The sequence below is a fragment of the Phragmites australis genome, chromosome 9 (assembly GCF_958298935.1).
Source record: "Phragmites australis chromosome 9, lpPhrAust1.1, whole genome shotgun sequence".
NCBI classification, from domain to species: domain Eukaryota; kingdom Viridiplantae; phylum Streptophyta; class Magnoliopsida; order Poales; family Poaceae; genus Phragmites; species Phragmites australis.
The window spans coordinates 34,886,344-34,909,403 of record NC_084929.1 but is presented as its reverse complement, the minus strand read 5'-3'; the positions used below and the strand labels follow the sequence as shown (position 1 = coordinate 34,909,403).

At 43.7% G+C, this 23,060-nt stretch overlaps 3 protein-coding genes across 8 annotated transcripts; all 3 read right to left on the bottom strand.

Moving 5' to 3' along the window:
• Positions 1 to 276: 276 nt before the first annotated feature.
• On the bottom strand, positions 277 to 8,951 carry LOC133929418 (probable E3 ubiquitin-protein ligase ZFP1). 4 transcript variants are annotated; one of them, XM_062376161.1, is made up of 6 exons: positions 8,813 to 8,951; positions 2,656 to 3,558; positions 2,099 to 2,403; positions 1,270 to 1,368; positions 1,017 to 1,181; positions 277 to 751 (listed from the first exon to the last, which is right to left on the bottom strand). In XM_062376161.1, exons 2-6 carry the CDS (start codon positions 3,482 to 3,484, stop codon positions 605 to 607), a joined length of 1,545 nt encoding a protein of 514 aa, XP_062232145.1. In that variant the 5' UTR covers positions 3,485 to 3,558; positions 8,813 to 8,951; the 3' UTR covers positions 277 to 604. The 4 variants fall into 4 exon arrangements, with proteins under 4 accessions (XP_062232145.1, XP_062232148.1, XP_062232149.1 ...); XM_062376164.1 differs by lacking the exon at positions 8,813 to 8,951 and adding an exon at positions 6,442 to 7,471; XM_062376165.1 differs by lacking the exon at positions 8,813 to 8,951 and adding an exon at positions 4,227 to 4,541.
• A 4,753-nt stretch (positions 8,952 to 13,704) lies between these two features.
• Positions 13,705 to 17,093, bottom strand: LOC133929416 (splicing factor U2af small subunit B-like). 3 transcript variants are annotated; one of them, XM_062376159.1, is made up of 3 exons: positions 15,132 to 16,877; positions 14,241 to 15,013; positions 13,705 to 14,162 (listed from the first exon to the last, which is right to left on the bottom strand). In XM_062376159.1, the coding sequence occupies exons 1-3, from the start codon at positions 15,288 to 15,290 to the stop codon at positions 14,033 to 14,035; spliced, it is 1,062 nt and encodes a 353-aa protein (XP_062232143.1). In that variant the 5' UTR covers positions 15,291 to 16,877; the 3' UTR covers positions 13,705 to 14,032. The 3 variants fall into 3 exon arrangements, with proteins under 3 accessions (XP_062232143.1, XP_062232144.1, XP_062232142.1); XM_062376160.1 differs by lacking the exon at positions 15,132 to 16,877 and adding an exon at positions 16,884 to 17,093 and having other exon boundaries at positions 13,705 to 15,013; XM_062376158.1 differs by having other exon boundaries at positions 13,705 to 15,013; positions 15,132 to 16,876.
• A 2,893-nt stretch (positions 17,094 to 19,986) lies between these two features.
• LOC133929415 (uncharacterized) lies at positions 19,987 to 21,142 on the bottom strand. The gene has a single exon (XM_062376157.1). It carries the CDS (start codon positions 20,998 to 21,000, stop codon positions 20,326 to 20,328), a length of 675 nt encoding a protein of 224 aa, XP_062232141.1. The 5' UTR covers positions 21,001 to 21,142; the 3' UTR covers positions 19,987 to 20,325.
• Between the last annotated feature and the right edge of the window lie 1,918 nt (positions 21,143 to 23,060).

The following is a 23,060-nucleotide window of genomic DNA, read 5'->3' as shown; positions in this document are numbered from 1 at the left end:
AATTCAAACTTTGATTAGCCATAAACAAACTCACACACAAACAAACTCATTTCAACTAAAATAATTTCAAATACAACGTTATTAATGACTTTATCGTATACAAAACAAGATACATTTTAACTTAGTTTCTCATATTTTATCATATACAAATTAAGATACATTTTAACTTAATAAAGCTGATAACTGCTCTATCAAGGGCTTGTTTGGAAATGGTGGACTGGGATCTAAATTATATGCATTTAGAGCAACCCTCTTTCAGACAGGCTATTAAGGTGATTGCTCCAGAAATGACCAGATCTTTTAGTTCTTTCAATTCCAGAATATACATAACTACAGGTTCTCTGGTTTATCTTTTTCGAAAATAGTAAAGATAAATACAATGTACAATAGGAAGGAAAGGAGCATCTAGCAATGCCATCATGGTAGCTTTACACACCATGGGGCCATTTAACGCCTAAAATATTCTACAGAATGACTGTACAGTTTTCGGAAGCTCAGTTTATGTCCACAACAAAGGGGGAAGCAAATCCAGGTAACCATGTCTATATACAAAATTGAGCTAATTTTCCCCGCCGTAAATAACCAATAATGTTATTTGCGACGATCATCCATTTCTTTTATATCCTGACAAAGCTGATGTCTTGCAGATGGGGCACAGGTTCTTCATCATCAACCATTGCTTTATGCACATCACATGGTACTTGTGACCGCAATCAAGGGTTCCTATAAGTTCTTCAGCTTTATACCCCTCCTGCAAGACAAGGACCAAAGTATCCTTAAGAACAAGAAGCATACTGGTTGAGAATATACAAATTTGGCTATCACGAGGCAAATGTCAAACGTGATGGGTTCACTGTTTTCAGTAAACTAGTGCTTCTAATACTGCTGAAGTACAGGTTATCTTTATCTATGGTAATGTGCACCAGTGGAATCTATCATGCAGCTGGTAGCTGGTTAATGATTCACTACAAATTTAACGGATTACAAGTCAGTAGTGAACATGGCAAGAGGTTGACCTGGCATATTATGCAAGAGTCATTCTCCACAGAAAGCTCAGAAGACTGATCGGACAAGCGAGCTGCTCCTGGAACATAAAAACTTGACATCAAGTTTTCTTGGATGTAGCTTTCTGTCAAACCAGTACTGACATCACCTATCTGCTCTTCCAATTCTACAAGCTCCTGCAGAATACGCAAACACATTTAATCAGATGCATATAAACTCAGAAAAGGCGCATAAAAAATTCACAGGCCCAAATGAAATCCATACCTCGTAAGTCATGTTATCTACATCTAGACGCATATCTCTATGTTCATCCATAACATGTCCTGCTTCATAAATCCTTGAACGATCCATCATTGTAACATTCTGCATGGATACATTGTTAACTTCAGACAGCCTTATTAATTAGGAAACATTCACAGAGAGCAGGTTCAGTTATGCAGACATTGCAGACAGGTTGTACTGTTGAAGCAATAATCACATTTGTATTACGGACTTCTTTCCAGCTAGGGGCAGCAGGTAGCTGGGATACGAGATTCACAAATCACAGCAATAAAACAAAATGACCCGTATATATTGGCAAAAATAAAGGAATATTCAGACAACAATGGATGCAGTGGTTATTCATGCAACTATGAATGCAGTGGTAAGTTACATAGTGTCAGATGTTTCCTGCGTATTAAGTATCGACGCCAAAAAAAAATGCCAGGGAATCTGATTTCTGGAACTTGATGACCAACACAAACTTTGAAGTATTTCAGTAAAGAAGGCCTACAAGGCTTCCATGACTACGAAGAACTATCAGCAATGTAATGAACAATATTTTTCTGTTCAGTGAACTTTTGCAGCTGAATTCTGACACCGATTATATTCGTAGTGCCACCATCCATAAAAAAAATGTACTGTTCTTTCAGAATGAGTATGAAGCGCTCATTCTGAAAATCTTATGTGAATACCAAGAAGAAAGGGTGAAAGACCGCAGTGGACAAAAATATTCAAGGAAGATATATTTTTCAGCATCCAGCATGTCATTAGTAGCTACATGCAACTACAGACATTATTCAGGAGGAAAGAAAGAGTGGAAACGTAAAGTAACCTGATCTGACAGAATTCTTAAAACCCCATTGTTAACTTGGTTTGTCAGAGGTGGATGCATTGGATGCCCAAAAGTGTGCTCAGAATTGAATGGGAGTGCCAGTATTCTTGGATCTAAAAGAAGGCCTGTGGCAGAAGGATTTACACCATGCATCACATTGTTACTGAGGAACTGTTGATGGGGTACTTGTACTTGAGGCGCTTGCATACTATGCAAAGGATTCTGGCAGAAATGAGGTAGAGGCCCATGAATAGAATGGCCAGCTTGATAATCCTGTAGATTTCCATTTGGCATGTCTCTGGTTCCTGAATGAACAGCAAGACCTATTAAAACCAAGAGTTGCCAAATACATCACTAAATCTCATGCTCAAATATTTCCATTCTATGGCCATTCAGTCCATGATACCAGTAATTTACTGCTATCCTTACTAGCAAAGCCGGCAAAAATAGTAAACTACTTCAGTAATCAAAATAAACTGTAAACGATGATGTGATTGCTTAGTTCGTCATTCAGCAAACATCAGATCAACTTATCTTCATTCAGAAGGTTTACTTACCTGGAGGATTGGCCACTGCATTACTGAATCCCCACTGTGGTACTCCGTGAACAATCCCATTTGCAGCCTGTGCAGTCCATGCATTGCACTGGCCCATGTGGCAAGCTGGAAATACATAGTTACCATGACGTATCAATTCCGGGTGGGCAGCCATTGAATTGAAACTGCTAGGAACATCTGCAGAAGATCCTTCTAAGAATGGCCAACCGTTACTACTTTGGTATTCAGGTGGGTTCGAAGCTGCAGAATTGGGTAAACAATTTGACTGAAATGAAGCATTCCATGGCCCTTGCGCAGGATTCTGTGGCAGATGAGCAGATGAACTTGAGCCTGCAAATCCGTGAAGAAAATGATGGTTACCGGAAACTACTGCATTTTTCCTTTTGATGAATCCACTAGCGCTGTCACCGAAATTGCCACTGCTGCTACCCTCATCCATAGTTCCTGTGGCAACTTGATGATATAAAGATGGTGGTGGCACATTGCCCAATCCAAAACTTTGAGGAATATAGATGTTCACAGCTGTTGTTGACATGCTAGGATTGTACATAGCAGTTGGGAAGACAAAACTCGAAGTAACACCGGCATGTGGGTATGAATTCTGAACATGCTGGTGCTCATGATTAATGCTCTCATAGTAATTCCGCGGATCACAGATACCAACATTAGCGGTATTTCCTGGAACTCCGACTGCAACTTGCACACCCAGGTTGGATGAACCACTCCCAGTGCCACCATAATTGTAACTTTCAGGTTGAACTTGGACATATCCTTGCTCCAATTCAGGATTAACAACCTGACGTGTCCAGACCATATTTCTATGTGACATAATGCCAACTTCTATTTCCTTAAGGAAAATTACACTAAGTTGGATCAGCAATTATCCTTTATCATCACCTCTCCCTGCATACAAGATTGACCAATCATGGTTAGCATTCTATCTAATCTGGACAAGTAGAGACGCAAAATGCAAATAAAGCATGTCTTTTAAAGTAATGGTGGTAGAAGACAAGATTCCCAAAGACATGCCGAAGATTGTGAGTGGAAGCAATAGAATCATTTGCATTCTGGACACAAGATTGAAAGGAAAGATTGACAAAAGAAGCACAAACATGCACTTGGCTGAACCCTAAGTAACAGAAGATATTGAATGGTACATATATAAACAAAATAGCTTAGTTATTGGTGATAACAGAGGCAGCATCGAACCTCAACAAATTGACTTACAGCCTTACAGGCCAACACATGTTTATCAGTTTTATCAAGAGGATTTTCTTTACTAAAAGCACAATATCACTTTGTTTCGTACAACGATTTGCAGTTAAAGCTTCAGTTTCAATGGCATCAGCCCTTCCACTATGGGCTGTTATATCTTACATGAAAAAAATGTGTATCCATATAACGGTAGAAATGTTTTATTGCTTATTTGTTCAACAAAGCTCTCTCTTAATTTACCATTTTTATGCACAATTATTTCTCCATATATTTATGCAAGCGAAATCCTTCAATGCATCAGATCATCAATTGTATAATTGCAACTGAATTTCCAGTAACATATCATGGGCACAGACCTGATCAGCGGCAGCAGCTGCACATAGGGCTGGCAATTGGACCCATGGGTGCGGGTACCCGCGGGTTCTGCTCTCGACAGGTCCGGGTTCAAGTTCAAATTTTTGCCCACGGGTCAGCGGGTCGGGTACCCGAAATGGATCGGGTCAGGTTCAGGTTTCTGAATTCGCCTGCGGATCGGGTTGGGTACCCATGAAATTTTGTACAGTTATTTAATTTTTACTTTCCACTGGCCCATCTATCCTCTCTCTCACTTGCCGATGCGTCCGTTCGTGGTAACACCGGCCCGCCGCCGCCGCTCTACCGTTGCCCTGCCCCCTCCCCGGCACCGCCCTACCCCGACCCTGCCGCATGCCCCCGCCCTGGCACCGCCCCACCCGACCTGTAGCCTCCCCGGCGTCGCTCAGCCACGCCGGCCTGCTGTCGCCGCTCCGCCCCCTCCCCGACGCCGCCCTGCCCCAGCGCCAAGCCGCCTCGCCCGACCACACCAGCTTGCAGCCACCCCGTGCCGCCCGACCCTGCTGTGCCCCCTCCCCGCTGCCCCCCGCCCGATGGGCGCCTGACGAGTTTGGGTTAGGGTTTTTATTTTAGCCCGTTTGGGCACTCGGGTTCGGGTAGGGTTATGACTGGCAGGTTCCGGGTCGGATATGGTTTTGCTCAACCCGAACCTGACCCGACCCATTGTCACCCTAGTTGCACAACGATTGCTATAGCACGATAGTGTAGTAGCTACAATAGTGGTTACCATGCAAGGCACCAACAGATTAGATTACCTCTTATCTTTTAGTTTGTAACAGATTTTGACCCGTTATATTCCGAATCTTCTCCAGTATGATTAGTGCAAATTGGAATGCTATACATAGCGTTAGCATCTTAAGTGACAGGTCAAGCCAGCCCTACAAAAGGCTAGGCATCATAACTTATGAGTATGGTAATTGATGCGCAACTGTTGACGCCAATGGGAACCACACTTATGACATAATATAATCAAGGTACAGCTATGCCTTATAAAGTTACTCATTTATTTGCCCATGGGTGGCCGGGTGGGTAGTTATGTTAAAAAAAATATTAATGAAACTTCCTACCAAACATCATTGACCAATGAGTGCACTATTTACATGTCAACCAGGAACAGAAGACTTGCCAAACGGGTCGTAGGGTTTATGTCAGTTACAAAAATTTACATTATATAGGCCCTTCTGCGCTAAGCAAGGGTGGATCTACCAGGGTGCAGGTAGGGTGCTCCAGCATTACTCCCGCTCCCGCAATCTTGGAATAACATTGGAGTCGGGAGCGACAGAGGCAGTGAGAACTTACACCGGGCAAAGAGGCGCTGTAGTCTAGGCCGTATTGGAGTTTGGGCCATGTTCAGCCTAATGGATCACGTGTGAGCAAGTGGAAACTATGTGGTTGAGACTGAGCCACACCACAATGTTGCACCAGTTCGTTCACTTTTCATTTTTACTCATCCTATCCCTGGCAAGCCTCGCGGTGGATGTTGAGCTCACCGCATGGTCCATCTCGCTGCGCAATTATACATCTTTTCCTCTTAAAGAAGATGTCTTTTGATCTGGCTCTATGGTGTCAATGTGATTTGTGTGTGGCAATGTTACTTTGACATGAATGCAAGAGGCAGGCGGTACAATTCAGCAAGATTAGAAAATAAGGTCTCTATGGTTTAAGTAAGGAACTTCGACATCCAAGCCTGGGCAGCCACTTGACTAGCTGTGAGTCCGTAACTGCAAGCCTACAACTCTAGATCTATCCATGGTCTGGAACACTAGGTAGAATGGTTACCAACACTAATCGATGAATAGATGCTGACTAGCCACAACCTTGCGACATCCAATTGGAACAATTTTCTAAAGCTTTATGTACAGTTACCTGTGAACAGTAGCTAGTTTATATTGTTTTCAAATCTTCATGTATTCAATTACTAAGCTTCAAGCATAGTGAACAATCTGTTAGCGACATTAATTACTAAGCTTCAAGCCTGGGTATGATGTCTTGTGGCTAGATCCCTATGCATAGCCACTGCTACAATGTGGACTACTGGACTGGAATTGCTTGGTCTGAACAAAATCCCAGGCTTCAAACGCATATCGAGGGATTATGTAGTCCACTCCATAACAACTTAAACAGTTGTTAACGAGAATTTCATGCATTGGTAGCAAAGATAGTATGAATGTAAAATAACATTCAACATAGGGCCTCAACCTTGCAATACATTGCCATGGTAAAATGGGGCACCATCGGGAAGTAGGTCCAAGTGTGGAGGCATCAGGGCGTGAAAGCTGTTGTGGATGAGTTGTTTCTCTGGGAGAGGAGTAATCTTATGGGAATAGAACCAAGCAACGAAGCAAGAGCAAAGCTAGCTGTGGAAGAAGTCACGGCAGCTCATGAATCATTATAACGCCAACAACAATAGAGATCCCATGGATTGGGAATAAATTAATTAGTTACCCCTTTCCTTATTTAAGAGATTTAGTCACCCCTTTCCTTGTTTAAGAAGATTAGAGGCCTCTATGTGAGATGAGTCAACAATGTATGGCAGTCTAGCAAGCAATGGAATAACAAAACATTCCCTGCGCATTCATCTCCTTGTCCATTCTCGAGTTCGCCTCTCCTTTGGCGTTGCTTTGTTCCTCCCTGCCCCATTTGTGCCCTTCTTCTAGAGCTTCCGTTGCAAAGTTAAGTTATCAAGCCTTCTACCTTCCACTCAAAGATTAAATCATGAAATACCTGAATGTCAGACACATCCACGTTCCCACTTAACCTTATTGTTTGAAGATTCCAAGTTGTCATAAAAAAACTGAAGTATGCGCTTCTTTGCCACTTAATTATTAACTTTTAGATCACCCAACTTAAATATTTTCCAAAATGTCATGAACAATGCATCTCAAAAGCACCGGCATGAACTAATTATTTCCCATATGTACAATGGTAAATCACTTTCAGATTCGTAAGTAAAAGGTGATAAACAAATAATGACACAATGGCTGCATGCATAAGTGATTCTAAAATCTGTTAAGTGTAGCTGTGGCATAACGCCAGCAGTTTGAACTTACAAGATTTTCTTATTACAAGATCAGTTTAATGCCATTAGATTGCATAGTTTTCTTAATACATATAATGTATGATGAACTTTATACATCTGGATGCAGAAGCAAAAGAAATAATACACTAACAATAATCAGAAATATTTGTTGTATTTTGATATGTTTAAGTGGGCATCAATCAATTGCAATCTCGCAATCTCTTTTAATAAAGAAACAAATGTCAAACTATGAATTACCTTGTTCAACTACAGCCAAGACTAAGCAGCCTTTCTGGGCGCAATGGTGATATGAAACTGTATTCAAATCATGAAGGCAAATAGATATACATCTAAAGCGAGCATACAAACATATGCATGGCATAAACTTCAACGGATGCTATATGATTGCAAAGCGCAGAAAAAAATATCGGCGATTTCAACACTACCACTGCCAAAGCAAGAAAGCATAAACACCAATCTGAACTACAATAACTCGTAGTTCCACATTTGAGAAACAATCCACAAATGTTTTTTTTTTTACAACGGCCCCCTTTACCCGGGCCTTCATTGGAGGCCTTAATAGAGGATGTGCGGGACGGGGGTGGAACCCCCGTCGGACTGGCTCCACCCATGGAGCGCTGCCATTGTGCTACAAGCACGTCCGCACAATCCAAAAATGTTGAGAAACAATTATCACAACTCCATATTTCCAGAAAAGCACCACAACCCCACCAAAAACTACCTACACCCGCAATGCTAGCAACTGCAAAATCCCAAGCCCCAGTAGTGACTAATGAATATCCTGAATTTTAAAAACCAAACGAAGAACTCATTCGAACCAAATTGTTCCAACCAAACCGAAGTTCACGTGGAACTGTTGGACCTCCAAATTATTCCCTAATCGTTAGAACCAAGTCTCATCATTAACCTATGAACATGACAACGAACTGCCACAGCTATCTCCTGACTCCAGTCAACTAAGAGTTTCTCATTCCCAAATCCCAAGCACAAACTCTCTGCACCGACCAAAATGCTTATGTGACTGTGCTCAGAAGAGGCACGATCTCAAATTTACAGTCACCCCCAATGAAAAGTGTACGCAATCGCACAAATGTCAGACCATGCATCCACAACTCAATCACCAACAATGCAAACTCGAAGCTCCACAGTCTGGATTCTGAAATGAGCTTCGCTGCATCAATCGAGCGCGCATGCAGCTACACCATTAAAACCGTCAAAAATGTAAGTCCCGCGCATGAACCAAGCACCGAAACATAGCTCCCATCTTCCAATAGCTTCCCGCAACCGCTATGGTTTGCAGCAGGAATGGCCCCAACACCAACCAAACGCGCACGAAGGCGTTGGAACGAAACCCCGCACAGCTCCGAGCAACTGGCCGAACGCCCAATCGCCCGAATCGCGGGGCCCCGGGATCCAATCCTGCCCCCCCCCCCCCCCCCCCGCCACAGCGACACGAAAGCAAGTAGCAAGCTCGCGCGCGCAGACAATTCGAGGAGGGAAAAAACGTCGAGAGGACTCAGGAATCGTCACCAATCGGGGTAGCGGGCGCGATCGGCACAGGAGCTGCGGCGCCGAGGAAATCCCTCGCCTCGGGAATCGCACGGCGGGCAGGCGGACGACCGGTTGGTGGCGGTGGTGGCCGGTGGGGGATCGATCCTGGATACACATATAGACGGATACATATGTAGTTATCTCTCATGGTTGCAATATACATATACATATGTGTAAGTACACATAATTTTTTTAAAAAAAATCCAGAAAAATAGCGAAAGTAATAATAGTCATACCGATAAATCGTCTGAAAATATCTAAAATGTATAGAAAAATATCTAAAACTCAAAAAAATATGAAACAAATTTAGTTAGGTTCGTATTACTATCGTCTACATGTTAAAATTATATACATACATGAAAGTACTACTGTTTTACCTATAATTAAATAAATGTGTTAAATATTGATAAATTTATAAATAAATATTGAGATGCCCAAAATTGGTGAAACTAATTTTTTTTAGCCTTCTTTTATCATAATCTGTGCAACAAAAAATGGACGCGATGCAGAGACACCAATCCTCCTAATTTAAATCGTTTGCTCACGGTCCATGTTCTCTCTCCTCGTTTTACCTTTGTTTTTTCTCCTAGAGCGAGAGTCAGATAGTGAAATAGCTCACGTTTCCTCTCGGCTCCTCCACTGGCTTGTTTTTTTTTTTTTATACATGCGCCTTTATTGTGATGTAAGGAGAACATATAAAGACAAGTAGAAATACATACTCGAACGTAAAGGATACAGAGGGAACAGTTGTCCCAACTTACTGACACAAAGGATCCTAAAAAGGAAAAACAAATAGGTGTGCTTGCCGGAGACGTAGCATCTCTCCGAACTCCACCATCGACTGACAAATGTTAGACCAGGAAGATGGCCACAAACACCAAACCGGGATCAGAAAAAGCACCATCGCAGCAAGGCTTTGAAGAGAGTCGCGGTAGCATCCCGAAAATGGGAAAGAGAAAATAGACGTCGTCCATTGGCCAGGGGACACACCCCATGCTTCTCCGACCTTGGACCTAGGCAGACCACCAGAAGACTGTAAAGGAGGAGTCCATACCCACTCGTCGTCAACACCGCCAAACTTGGCCGGAGCACCGAACGACAAAAGACTCCAACACAGGAACTACAAAGAACCAAAGCTTAGATCTGACGGACTCCCAACTCACTAGCTCGTCGCCATCGCCAGAGCGAACACCGTCAAGGCAGAGAAAGGGCCAGAGGACCTTACTCTCGAATAGCGACACTGCCACCACTTTGCCATCGTCGTTGGGACACCAAACCCTAGACAAAACTAGACCTGTTATACACAACCAGACGAAGGACAACGGTCCCCCTTCCTCCCGAGGCTGAAATAGTCGTAGGAGGCGAGGAGGACCGACAGCCTTGCTAGTAGGAGCACCTAGACCTCTCGCTACCTCATTTTCACCTCTACTCAACTGTAGCAATGAGAGGATAAAGCTCCTTCGCTGACTTGTTGCTAAAGGATAGGGTGGTTCGTGCTTGCTTCCCTATTCTCTCAGTCTTAGCCTCAATGTGTTATCTTTTTTTAGTACTCTCTTCTTTAGCAGTGGGCGCAGCGTGAAGTCATGGAGGGGGCAGATCTTCTTCTTCCTTCCTCTGCACCTCATCTCTTTTCTTCTACTTCTTCTCTTGCAAAAAAAAGGAGGAATAACTTGAGGGGTTATAGGTAAGTGGCAGCCGCTAGGGGGGCTTGAGCCCCTCCAGTCACCTTGAAGATCCACCGTTGCTCTTCGGTCAAAACTACATGATGTTTTGCACAAGTCCAGTCACACTTTTAAAACCTTGTCATCAATAATTTGTAAAATATTTAGTTTAAAAATATAAAAATTATATGTAGAATTTATCTTAAAGATATTTTTATAATATTATAAACTTATTAGATTATATAAATATATTCTAGTTGAAAATAGTGGCTAATGGTATGCATCAATATCGTGGTACGCTAAAAATATCAAGTATTTTGATTGGAGGAAGTACTATGCTTATCTATTTTATCTCCATATCTGTGTCAAAAAAATATCCTCAGTCGACAAGGATGTATCTATCCTTCATCATGTCCTGGCGGACTTTCTACTTTCAATCAACTAGTACTTCTGAAAAAAGATTTATGTTTTCTATGCCCAATGGAGATCCAGAACCAAAAAAATAGAGCACTTTCTCTCTTTTTTTCTCTTTCTCCTTTATTTTTCTCTTCCTCCTCCTACTCTTGTTCTCTTTCTCTTCCATACAAAAAATTGTAGAGTGGACTTGAGAACTCTCAAATATACCCGGAGGGTAGGGTGCTCAAACCCCGTGCCCGTGGATCTGCCCATGCATATGCCTGCGCTATCTCGACCCCAGAGGCACATTTGTGTTCTCGATCGGCTGGTACTTTTAACCCCCGAAAAATGTTTTGGTATGCTTATGCTATCTTGACCATCCCTGAGGTGTGCATTTGCATTGTGCCCAGTTCCCAATTTGTTGTGCCACTTTTTGACAAAAAGGTTTTGTTTTCAATATGCTTGCATTATCTCACACCTGGAGACATGCCGATGCGTTCTTGTGAATCATGAGATCATAAAAGAGTGATTCTATTTTTCAGACGTCTAAAAATAATATCTATTTAGCAATGCAGAGCCAAATAATATCTATTTAGCAATGCAGAGCCGTCGAATTTTCATTCAATATGCCACGAGTCTTTTTCAAACTCCGTGGGATCCCGCCCAGCTATTTCCGATGATGCCCCTGTCGCCAAATCCGCATCTACCATCTCCACCACGCTAATACCTATATTTTGAAGCTCTTTTCGCTACCCTGGCATTGGCCTATCGGACGGTCCTCCGCCGCTCGTGATCGGTGATGCCCCCGTACTTGTCTCGTCCGTTAGACTAGTCTTTCTCCTTTATAAGTTATTCTAAACCTGATAACCCCTCCTCTAAACTCGTCGATGCTGACGCATTCACACGTGGATCGCTAGAAACTAGTTTTCAGACTTCTGAACCCTAGAAAGCCTGTATGATAAAAACATATTTTGTCCGATAGCAGATCACAACTTCTTTTCACGAGCTCCAATTCTCCTCAGCGCAAGAAAAACTTCCGCTATTGGTTGCACTTCGCTATCTCAGAGTAGCATCCAACTCGCAAAAAAGCATTCCGTGATCACGACACCGCTGGATATGGACGCCAGTCTTCCGCTCACCACAAGACTGCCGGTTGGGCCGCTGCGAGTGGTTCTTGCAAGGACGCTTTATTAATTCGCTGTTGCTGGTTCATCTGTTACTGCTTGTCAGTCCCCCAATGTCCACATCGGAACCTGAACAGATTGGATCAGATGAACATGAGTTCGATGTGATCTATCGTTTCAGGATCACGGGCAGTAGGGGCTGGACATTGCTGACGCTTGATGGATCGATGTGAGAAGAGTTGGACTTATTACGTCAGACCACTTTAGACCTTAGCATGCCGCTTAAGCGAACGATGACGACAGAGCCCTCTTTCGGATAAGTGCGAGGGGGTTTGCTCATGCTGTTTGAAGCTTTATGCAACGAGCCAATATAGTTTGGATTTAATGTTTACAAAACCCCCCAAAAGGTGCAACTTATTTGGACGCTTCTAGTGAAAACGCCCAACGGCCCAAGAGGCCACCCCACTCACCATCTGAAGCCATCGACATCGGCACCGGCACGTCCGCACATGGCGGCACACGGGTCCCCGCCAAACCACAGGCCTTAGCACCAGGTTTTCTCACCCCCTCCCAGGAACGGAAGCAGTGCCGTGGCATGCGGTGGCGTACCCATCCGCAATGACGAGGACTAGTGCTGAGCCCTAACGGATTGGTTCGGTACGGACACGTCTACGCACGGCACGACTTGATTAGAACATGATCCGTCAAATCTAGCTACAGAACTGGATTGTACTATGCCGATCCATATGCTCTTTCTTAGCCCATGGCACAATTTGTGAGGAACTATGTCGTGTTATTTCGGTCTAGACATGATCGGTCGGTAGGTATAATGGGGCACGACGAGGTAACAGGGTGAGACGATGAGGCAGTGAGAGCAAGGCGGCGGTGTGGCTTAGCCAGACCGGACCGGCACGCCGTATGGAGATCTCAGCTCAGCTTACCGTGCTATGCCGATCCAACCCACTTATCATTATGTTGTGCTCGAAAATCCATGTATCTTACCGATCCATTTGGCCTAATCTACTTGGCCAGCAGCACCGGCGAGGACGGTGAATGAGATTTTTTTTTCAGGTCGATTCCATGAAACAGTAGTGACATGTAGCTTGCGCTTCGGAGAATGTTCCGGGGCGAACGAGAGCATCTTTGTCCACCGGAGCTGGATATTCCCCGTCGAACATGCCAGGCGATGGAATCTTGTTCCCCCATGAGCCCAAGCCTCTCCAAGTCCAAACCAGTACGAGTACGCTATTCAGGGACCGCATCACGGATGTGCATCCTGTTTTCAAGTCGGGCCTCGCTGAGTCAGAACTGAGAGGTCAACAATTTTGGTTTATGGCCCGTGAGCTCCCGTCTATAACTCAGGCTAAACCGATTCAGAAGTCAAACAAAGTTTGTTTGTTTAAAGTGCATAGCACACAATAACAGGATGACAGCAACAGGCAGCAATATTGAAACAAGCAAAGCCACCAAGGATCCAGGGTGACTTCTTCTCAAGTCAAGAGTAGCTTGCTGAACTGCAAGTTTGCAACACAAGAAACAAGAGATTCGTAACCAGCCATTGACAAAAGAGCAGCCCTGAAATTGAATCGCATCTGCTGCAAGTTAACGCACAGACCAAAATGGCAGCATATCTTGGTCCGGACATTCAGAAAAGACTTAAAATCCACCAAGGAACAACATAATACCAGGCTGAAAACCAGATTGTGAATCCACGGACCAATCACTGCTGACATAATTGCTAACACCACGTACGTTTGATACCAATGCTAGCTTAGAACAACATGACAGCATAATATGCTGGCAAAAGATCCAACGCAACACAGATGGAAATAAATGAAAGTTTACATGCCTGATTAACCAGAGTAAATAGAGGAATCCTGCACTTAAACTCTTAAAGGTTACTTAGCCAAGAATAATATCAGCCCGGGCACGCCCACTTAGAATATATAGCGGTAACAACGAGCTAAAAAACGACTCCTGCGAATAATGCTCGTCTTGTAACACTTCCCACAGAAACATCACTGCCTTGCCTCCCTTTCACGGTTCCACTGCTCAATCTTGGCCCTGCGCTCCTCACTGCTTTCCCTGACTGGGCTCCTAGCACGCCTTGGGGGGCTACCATGCCTGCGCCTTCCTCCATCATCATACCTGTCATGCCTGCCACTTCTAACCCCTCCGTCATCATACCTGTCATGCCTGCCACCTCTACCCCCTCTGTCATCATACATGTCATGCCTGCCGCCTCTACCCCCTCTGTCATCATACATGTCATGCCTGCCGCCTCTACCCCGTCCACCACCACCACCACGGTAATCATCACGGTCATGGTGGTAGTCATCGCGATCACGATGGCCTCTCCTGTGGCGTGGGCTTGGGCTGCGGCTTCTCCCATGGTACCTCCTGGTAGCGGAACGCCCATAGAGCTTCCTCCTAAGATCCCTGCCAATCTGCTTCACATGCATGAAATTACAGTAGCCACCACGGTTACAGCTGTTCTCCTCAAACTGCCTACAGGTTGCTTCACGGAAGTCAGTCACAGGAGAATACTCGACAATTATTGGGCGGCCAGAGTAAAAGCGGCCCTGAAGTGCATTGTATGCTGCGGCTGCCTGTTCTTCCTCACTAAACTGGACATATACATTCCCAATCATGTGGTCAGCAAGGTTATCGCAAACGTTCAGGTTCTCAATCTCACCGAACTTGCCCAGTTCCTCATAGATGTCCTCAAAGAAGTCCTCAAAATGCTCCTGCATCTTCTCAGGATCAATAGGTTGGCCTTGAGCATCAACTCCAGGGGTTATCATATCAGGGCGCTGATACATGTTAGCAAGCACAAGAGTTGGTGATATGGTTGGCCTGTTGTGCAGACGGGAGCAGCGATCCCCATGACGACATGCCCCAATCTTGAAGTAAAAGGGGCAGTTGACCCTATCCTTCTCAGTGCCAAAGATCGAAGCCAAGTGCTCCGCCATGATATAACTCTCACACTGACAGTAAAGCTGCAAGTATAAGAAAGAACAGTGTCAGAATCCTTATTCATTCTTCAATATAAGGATAATTACAGTGCTTATACATTCATGATTTGGTTATCTTGAAACCACGGGGATCAAGGAATACCTCAATTAAGGTCGTCAGTGTGCAAGACAAAGTAGACAAAAAGGAACACAGGCAGCTAAAACAAACCAGGTTCACAAAGCATATGAATCTTTTAGGATCACCAACAAGTAAAATTCCTGTGAATTTACCCCTGTACGGCCCACTGTGTGATTGGAACATTATACAGCTCAAGCTCTTGAAAGAAAATCCTAATCCCAATCCCTTTTTTAGACCTAATCTGCACACTTACTCAAAAATGTTAATATCAGGAGAAAAGGTGAATAGATAGACCAAAAGAGCTGCAATCTACTTGAGGACTCTGTCATCAGGGCTAGATCTTGCTCCTGGTAAACTGATCACATTTTAACCTAAATCTGCACACCTTTCAAAATGGTTAAAGCCCAAGAAATCAACTAAATGTAAACAAGTAAAAAATGATTCTCCACGAGAATGCTTAGTTTCTCCCCCTGCAACTGCAAAAGAGACCAAACAACATGGCACAAAGAGAGACAGCTTTTCGCCTGCTGCACAAGGGTATTCCTTCTGGGGCAGGCCTTGTATTATCTGCCCGACAAATTTGATTTTAACCTAAGCTGCACACCATTATGATAGTTACCATGGTCTAAATAGATAGCTACATCTGCGCTATAGCTGCGCAACAGCTGTTTCGGACCTCAAACGTGAAGCAACGGTATATGAGCTAAACCCTAAACTTGGCCAATCTTCCGCTATATGAGCTATAAGCACTATAGCCCTAAATAGATGCGCTATTTTCCATAGCACTTAGCTAGAAATAGCTCCACTATCCTACATATGTACTCACATGCCAAAAAAAGTTAATTTTGAAATCCAACTTCGCTGGAAGGCCTAAAAAATTTATCTTATAAGCTTAAATTATAAGAAAACCTAGCAAGATGCCATATGTCGCTCTTTTTACAATACCCCAACACTTATATTTTTTACTGATCAAGTAATTTTGTTAAGAATATTATGACTTATAATCTTATTATATTATATTAAGTACCTTCTTATGTACTATCTTAATTAATTTTTGAAACATGAATTATATTATGCAAAAAATAATATTTTGTATTTGTTAATACTAAAACGAGACGAAGGATACCTCCCATGATAGCTTCTATAGCTTTTCTGGGACCATGCCGCGAAGCCGTGAAAATCACTATTTAAAAGCTTGATAATTATTAATCTCCAATCTAAGGAAACAACCCTAAACAAAGCAAAAACAACTACCACCGAGAAAAGCAAAATCCATTCATTATTTGAAGTGGATTAGTATACTACTGTATTTTGTCCACAATTTCAGTAATCTGGCAAAATACGTAATTAGATCACACAATTCCAGAAGCTAACAACCGATAGGTACAAATCTCACCGACGGTATGCTTCTTCTGATTCAAAAAGTTGATTCAATAGGCCTAAGGGGCAATACAGCTCCTGTCTGTAACTGCCATGCCAGCTCCCAACTGCAAGAGGACGAACTCAACAGCGGGGCAGCAGTGGAGCAACAGCGCAGGTGGCAGCGTGACTTACACAATCGAAAACCCTAGATCTGTCTTCGTAGGGTATGGGGCTCAGCTGAACGCCTGAAGCCCCAAATTTTTTGAGAAAAATAAATTGCTATTACCCCTAAGCACAGCAATCAAATCCGCCTCAAATGGGATGATTGAAGCATCCATCCCATCGATAACAACGCGGATTCGATTGCTCACAGCAAAACGTAAAAAAAAAAAAAGCAAGCTATGGCTTCCTTACCCAACAAAAGAGGAAATTGATCCAAGCCACGAAAGGGCCAGCGATCGGGGAGGACGCAGGCAGTAGGCGTCGATCGGTGGCCGCACCTGCCGCAGCGAGGGGAAGGGGGAGAGGAGGGAGCCGCTAGAAAGTACACAGAGACGTCGAGCGTTGTCACCACGCCGCCGCAAGAGGGAGAGGATCGATTAGTTAGGGCAGGTGGAGTGAGGGGATATATATATATATATATAGATATATCTGGTGCATTTTTTTATTTTTCCGGGGGAAAGGGAATATATTAATCACCACATTTCAGACAAGTTACAACATTATTATTCTGCAATAACCAAATCATAGCCGTACCATAGGTTCAAGCATCATTCGCTAATTTATGTCTAATCTTGTTATTTCATGCTGTATTCTTTTAACTCCAAAACCTTTTCACCGGCTAGCAAAAGCCTCATCTCCGGGTGCCTTTTCAATTTGATGTTTTTTATTTTTATTTTTCTGGTGTTTTCAATTTGATGGATTTTTTTTCTTTCCTGTTTTGTTTGAGAGTTTGAGGCAAAAGAACTTGTCTTGTTCTTTTACATTTTTGCCCCTAAGTTCGAATCCTCTACCCTTTTTTCTTTCTTTGAATTGAAATCCCCGTGATTTTTTTTTAGATTTTGGTTCTTTTCAAAAACATTTGTTATGTATGGACCTATGAGAAATAATGTCAAAAAATGTACTATTTTTACGACGCCATGACTATTAACGTTGTTGTTAAATAGAGTAGTGTCGTGGTAATTGACGTTGTAGTAGATGCTATCTATATTTTTGCAAGTCTAACATCGAAAATCATACGTTACAGCTAACACAACGTCAATTATCACGATGTTGTGCTATTCAACTACAATGTCAAAATATCATAGCGCTGGACAAAAGAGTCTATTTTTAGAAATTGATTTCACAAAGATCTATTCATTGAATATGTTTTTAAAAATGGTTAAAATCTAAAAATTCCACGAAATCCCTAGGCTGTTGCCACAAGCCCACAAATGCTCCTATGGTTAAAATGGTGTCGTGGGACTTGGAAAAGAAAAAACGGAATTGCCAAATGCTCCTATGTTGAATCGGACCCAAACAAGTAGCGCACAAGTTCTACGTTTTGAGTCGGCTGCTTATTATTTGCAATTTAAACTCAAATGTCAAAACATGCAGTAAATGAACCAAATGAATTATGTAACTATCCTTGGCTCTTGATCGGGTATTCCGTTCTTATTGTTGGCAACAGATCTCTCTACGTTTGATTCATTGCTAATCAGGATTTCTGTCATGTTGCCCTGACGATGTTGCCCCTTCGCCGGGAGACCAAATCGTTCACTGAGGAGCCACAAGCCAAAGTAGACGAGCCCCACGCAAGTGGGAAGGATATTTTATATGATTTTTATCAAAAGTCGTAAAAAAAAAAGACATACACAAAATAAAATCTCTCTATGAGACCGAATCTACTAAAATTTCCTTCCACACGAGTAACCCGATCGATCGTATGCACGGAGGGTCAACACCGCCACAGATTGGTTGACCTCGTCGTCGCAGTGCACAGCCTCGCCGAGATGAGCCGACCGCGCGACGGACACGCCTACCAAGCGTGCGCCGCACGCACCGGCCACTAGTCGCACCCCGCAGCAGTGCCGTGAGATCAGTCCCAACGCTTTGTTTCTTATGTGATATATAAGAGGAGAGAGTAAAAAATTGATACTAAGAAATAAGATTTCAATATATACATGTGTGCGCTTTCGGTAGACATAACTACAGCTATACAAAAACCAAGTGGCCACTACCAAAGTACACCAATAAAATGGATAAATCTTCCCCTGATACTGGGCAAATAATACATGCCCATTGCCCAAGCATAACCAGATACAACAGTGAACAAATAGACAATCAAGGTTTAAAAAATCAGTAACTGGTCACCCAATAGTAGCGATTATACGGTATAATCGGAGGGCCAATTGATTATTTCTCACCACTAAGAAATGACTTCGCTTATTTGCCACTCTAGTGGACCTGTTTTTAAAACACTGCAGATAATAGTACATAAAACAGTACGGGCAGTATTACGCTACCACCGCAAATATGTCAGATTTCCGAGTTAGGATTAGATTGAGCATGTATATGGAGAGATAATTGCAATGTGTTCAGGCACAGAACACCAACAAAAGCACCCCCCCCCCCCACCCCTTGCAATCTCTGTTGGTAATTAGTAGGCAGATCATCATAAAACTGACCATACAGGATGCACAAATATGAGACTTTCCTCGGAACTAAAAAACAAAATATGATATGTATACTCAGTAGAGTTCCTAGAAGAAAGTATTTTTCAACATTTGATCTCTGGATGCTACAACTCCCTAAGTAAAGATTAGAGAGATATACCAAACAACTACAGGCTGGAGTCCATTGAGCATCACAATAGGTTTGAACTTTCAACCAAGCATCAGCGGATAATGGGTGGATATATGGAGATTCTGTTCCACTGCGAATGCAGAGCTCCGTTCACTTGAAATATACATATCAGAAATGCCACACTGAATTCAATTAGTTCCATCTTCATCCAAGGACACATTCCACATTGTTTCGAGTTAAAAGGCACATGGACAGAAACAAAGAAATGGGATTTGATCAAGGTGCTAAACGCATCATTGCATCCATAGCTCATGGTGTTTTACTAATTTTACCAGGCTACCAGAAGTCCAGGACACAACAAGTTCAACCATTGTCCAATCTTTCATAAACCACAGCAGCAAAATATTTCCTTGAAACAACAGAAGGCACATTCCTCCCAACACATTCAGCTTGGACTGCGTACTTGAGACAGGGTGGAGCTCAGTCTGAGGTCACACCTTGTTATCTCCTATGCTAGTTAGGAAGAGAAGTATTTCTGGTTTTTCACTAGCTCATATAGCAGCCAGAAAGGCATAAAACCCCGCAATGACACAATGTTCCTTACTTACAGGAAATGTTCGATTTTACCACAAAACTTGAGCATTAGAACCATAAGTGTATAAGCAATTCTTTCTTGTCAGTAACACGACGTAATGCATAAAAGGGAAACCATGAGCATGAAGAACTCAAAATGTACACAACAAAAAACATCCTCAAAATCACTTAGTAAGCTCCTCTCACAACAACAACAACAACAAAAACATCATGCATAGCATTTGCATCTAAACTGATGCTCCAAGCCTAAAACAGAAAGCAACGACTTCTCCATAACTTATTGTAGTGGTCTGATTATCAACCTGGTCTAATTCATCAGAAGCATGTCGAATTATCGGCTAGCCCACACAATGCTCAAGACAAAAGCTCAGCAACTTCTATTACATATCCTCACCGAGTCACCATAACTGAAAGTTCATAACTTTTGAGGTGAACAAAGCAATTTTGACGAGCAATTAGTTAGCAATAGCTCACCATCTCATTGCCGTGGCCTCCTGCGGAGTATGTAAACATCGGATTCCTCGTAGGCATAGTCAGGGTCGAGGTGCTCCCGCGGCACCTTCTCGATCACCGGGAAGGCGGCGGGGACGGCGTCCCAAAATGCCTGGTGCGCCTCGGGCGACCGGATCTGGTACCCGAGAAGCACCATGCCGCGCTCGGCGTCGGCGAGCGCGTCCATAGCCGCGACGAGGTGCGGTACGGACTCCTGGACGTAGACAACGTCTGCGGCGACGACGAGGTCGAAGCGGCGCGGGGAGGCGAGCGAGGCGAGGTGCGCGGGGCAGTTCCAGTGGAGCTGCGCGAGGCGGGGCGCGCGGGGGAGGTGGCAGCGGTTGCGCCGGAGGTTGCGGCGGAGCGCGGGGAGGACGGCGGCGATGTCGGTGAGGACGAAATCGGTGAGGCCGAGGCGGGAGAGGCCGAGTCCGGCCGGGCCGCACCCGGAGCCGAGCTCCACGGCGCGGGTGCCGGGGAACCGGAGCACGTCGGCGAAAGGGAGGGCCGGGTCGCGGAGGCAGCGCTCGGCAAACTTGACGAGGACGAGGGAGGAGGGCCACACGGAGGTGCCCACCTCGAAGGAGTCGTTGTCCTGCTCGAACGTCAGCACGGCGCCGCCCACCGGCAGCTCCACCACCGGAGACGCCGTGAACCGCATCTCCTCTTCGCCGCCCGCCCAAGTCACTCAAGCCATGCGAAGGGGCGAAGGGTTTTGCCCGCCGGCAGCCCTTTGCCTGCAGCTCCGTGCGCGGCCGATCCGGACTTCCGGAGGAGCGTCAGTGGAGAGAATATTAGGGCTGTTTAGCATAGCTCTAAAAGCAGCTTTTGGATTAGAATAGAGGAGTTTTTAGCTTTTGGTTTTTTGAGTAAAATTTATAAGAGTGATTTTTTGAAATTAATTCAAAACTGGAAAGTTAAAAAACACAACTTTCTCTAATTCACTTTCCGTACAGAATCAATTTTTCTATATATTTTATTTTAAAGAATCACTTTAGCCACATAATCACTTCCCGCAGAGAATCATTCCTCGTAGAAAATTTGAATCATAAAGAACTCTACCAAATATATCCTTAAACTTGAAAGCCCTCATCTAAATTTGAAATTAAAGAAATGCCTCTAAAAGTTCATGGAGCAAAGCAAATCTGCAACCCAACATGGGGGGAGAGGTTTTAACTTATAGTTGGTAACCAGTCTAAAATTGTTATTATCGAGTTTATTGACCTACACCGAATTTATAATGTGAGTGGTTTTTTAATTTAAATTTTAAATTTTAAAAATAAACATTCTTAAAACGGGAAATAATTTTGAGACCTTCTGTGAAAAAAATTAAAAATAATATCGTTTACATCATATTCTATAGGAAGAAAGTTTAAAAAAAAGAAAAAAAAGTTGAAGCATGCAATTTATTTATTGACTGAAAAAGCTTAACATGCAAAAAAATATATTTTTTAGGTTGTGGAACGACACGAGGGGAAAATAGGTTGAAAAAAAGAAAAAATCAATTCTTGCTGTGGAACGACACGAGAGGAAAGTGAGCTGTGGAACAACACAAAGAGAAGAGCTCCTGCGCTTATCCATTGAGCTAGGTCAAAATGGGTCATTTGTACTTATGCATTCGGTCTATTTTGATATTTTCTTTTTTTTTATTTTTTTCAACCTATCAATATTTGAGCACATATTTCATGATGCAAACAATATTTTTTTAAAAGTTTGTTTCCTAGATAATCTTAGAATCGTCTTTATATGATTTTTTATTTTTTTAAATTTGATTTGAATATTTTATATTTAAATTTAATAATCGATCGGTTTATAAAATCGATGTGACTCTGTAAGATTGATAATCACTAAAGATATCTAAATAGGTCGTGCCTACTGGACTGGCCTGAGGCACGACACTGTAGGCACGATCCGAGTTAAAATGGACCGAGCCGGCACGGCACGAGGCCACAGACCATGCCTGGGCCGAGCGCGCGGCACGGCGTGCCGGCACGGCCCGGCTGAGTCGGGCAGGCACGGGTCCGGCCTAACCCAGGCCGGCATGGGCCCGGCACGCATAGATCCGGTTATTTTCTTTTTATATATATATATATTTTTAATCTTATAGCTATTTTTTTTATCTATTTTTATATATTTTTAATTTTGTAGCTATTTTTTATGTTTTCGGGCTAGCTGTGCCAACAGGTTGCCCGTGGCACCGTGCCCGCCGGGCCGACCGTGCCGCCGGGTTGAAATCGTGTCTGGACCAATCCGGCACGGCACGGTGACCGACGGACCGTACCGTGGGCGGAGGGGAGGCACGTGAGCTGACACGGTATGTCCTGTTACAGTAGTTGAGTCGTTCAAGCCGTGTCGTAGCCGGATCGTGCCGAGCCAGCCCGAATGACAAATTTAGCCATATGTGATAATCACGGTTATGTATCGGTAACCGAAGATGTTTTGAACCCTGTGCAAGTACGAAGGACCAAGCCCGCCGGCTCAAGCTCGATCGCGCGCGCCCACATGCGGCGGCGAGGCCCAGGCGCCCCTGGGCCGTACGCGGGAACTAGTATGCTCGGGCTGGCATAAGCCATGGCGCCGGCACGGTGTCCCTGACGTGTTTGTTTATCTGAGAAGAAACGAAAAGGTTTTGTACTTGTGTTCGGCGGCGTCCATCGTTTCAGGCACCTCCGCTGGCTGGCGCTCGGTTAAGCGAGTAGGTCAGTCACAATTCAGATGGCT

Excerpts from the sequence above, each read along its gene's own strand:
- LOC133929415 (XM_062376157.1), bottom strand. The coding sequence starts at position 21,000 with ATGCGGTTCACGGCGTCTCCGGTGGTGGAGCTGCCGGTGGGCGGCGCC.
- LOC133929418 (XM_062376161.1), bottom strand. The coding sequence starts at position 3,484 with ATGTCACATAGAAATATGGTCTGGACACGTCAGGTTGTTAATCCTGAA. Across the intron at positions 1,182-1,269 it reads TAGATAACATGACTTACGAG|GAGCTTGTAGAATTGGAAGA; the intron begins GTATGGATTTCA and ends CGTATTCTGCAG. Across the intron at positions 752-1,016 it reads ACTCTTGCATAATATGCCAG|GAGGGGTATAAAGCTGAAGA; the intron begins GTCAACCTCTTG and ends CTTGTCTTGCAG.
- LOC133929416 (XM_062376158.1), bottom strand. The coding sequence starts at position 15,290 with ATGTTCCAATCACACAGTGGGCCGTACAGGGGTAAATTCACAGGAATT. Across the intron at positions 15,014-15,131 it reads CACTGACGACCTTAATTGAG|CTTTACTGTCAGTGTGAGAG; the intron begins GTATTCCTTGAT and ends TTATACTTGCAG.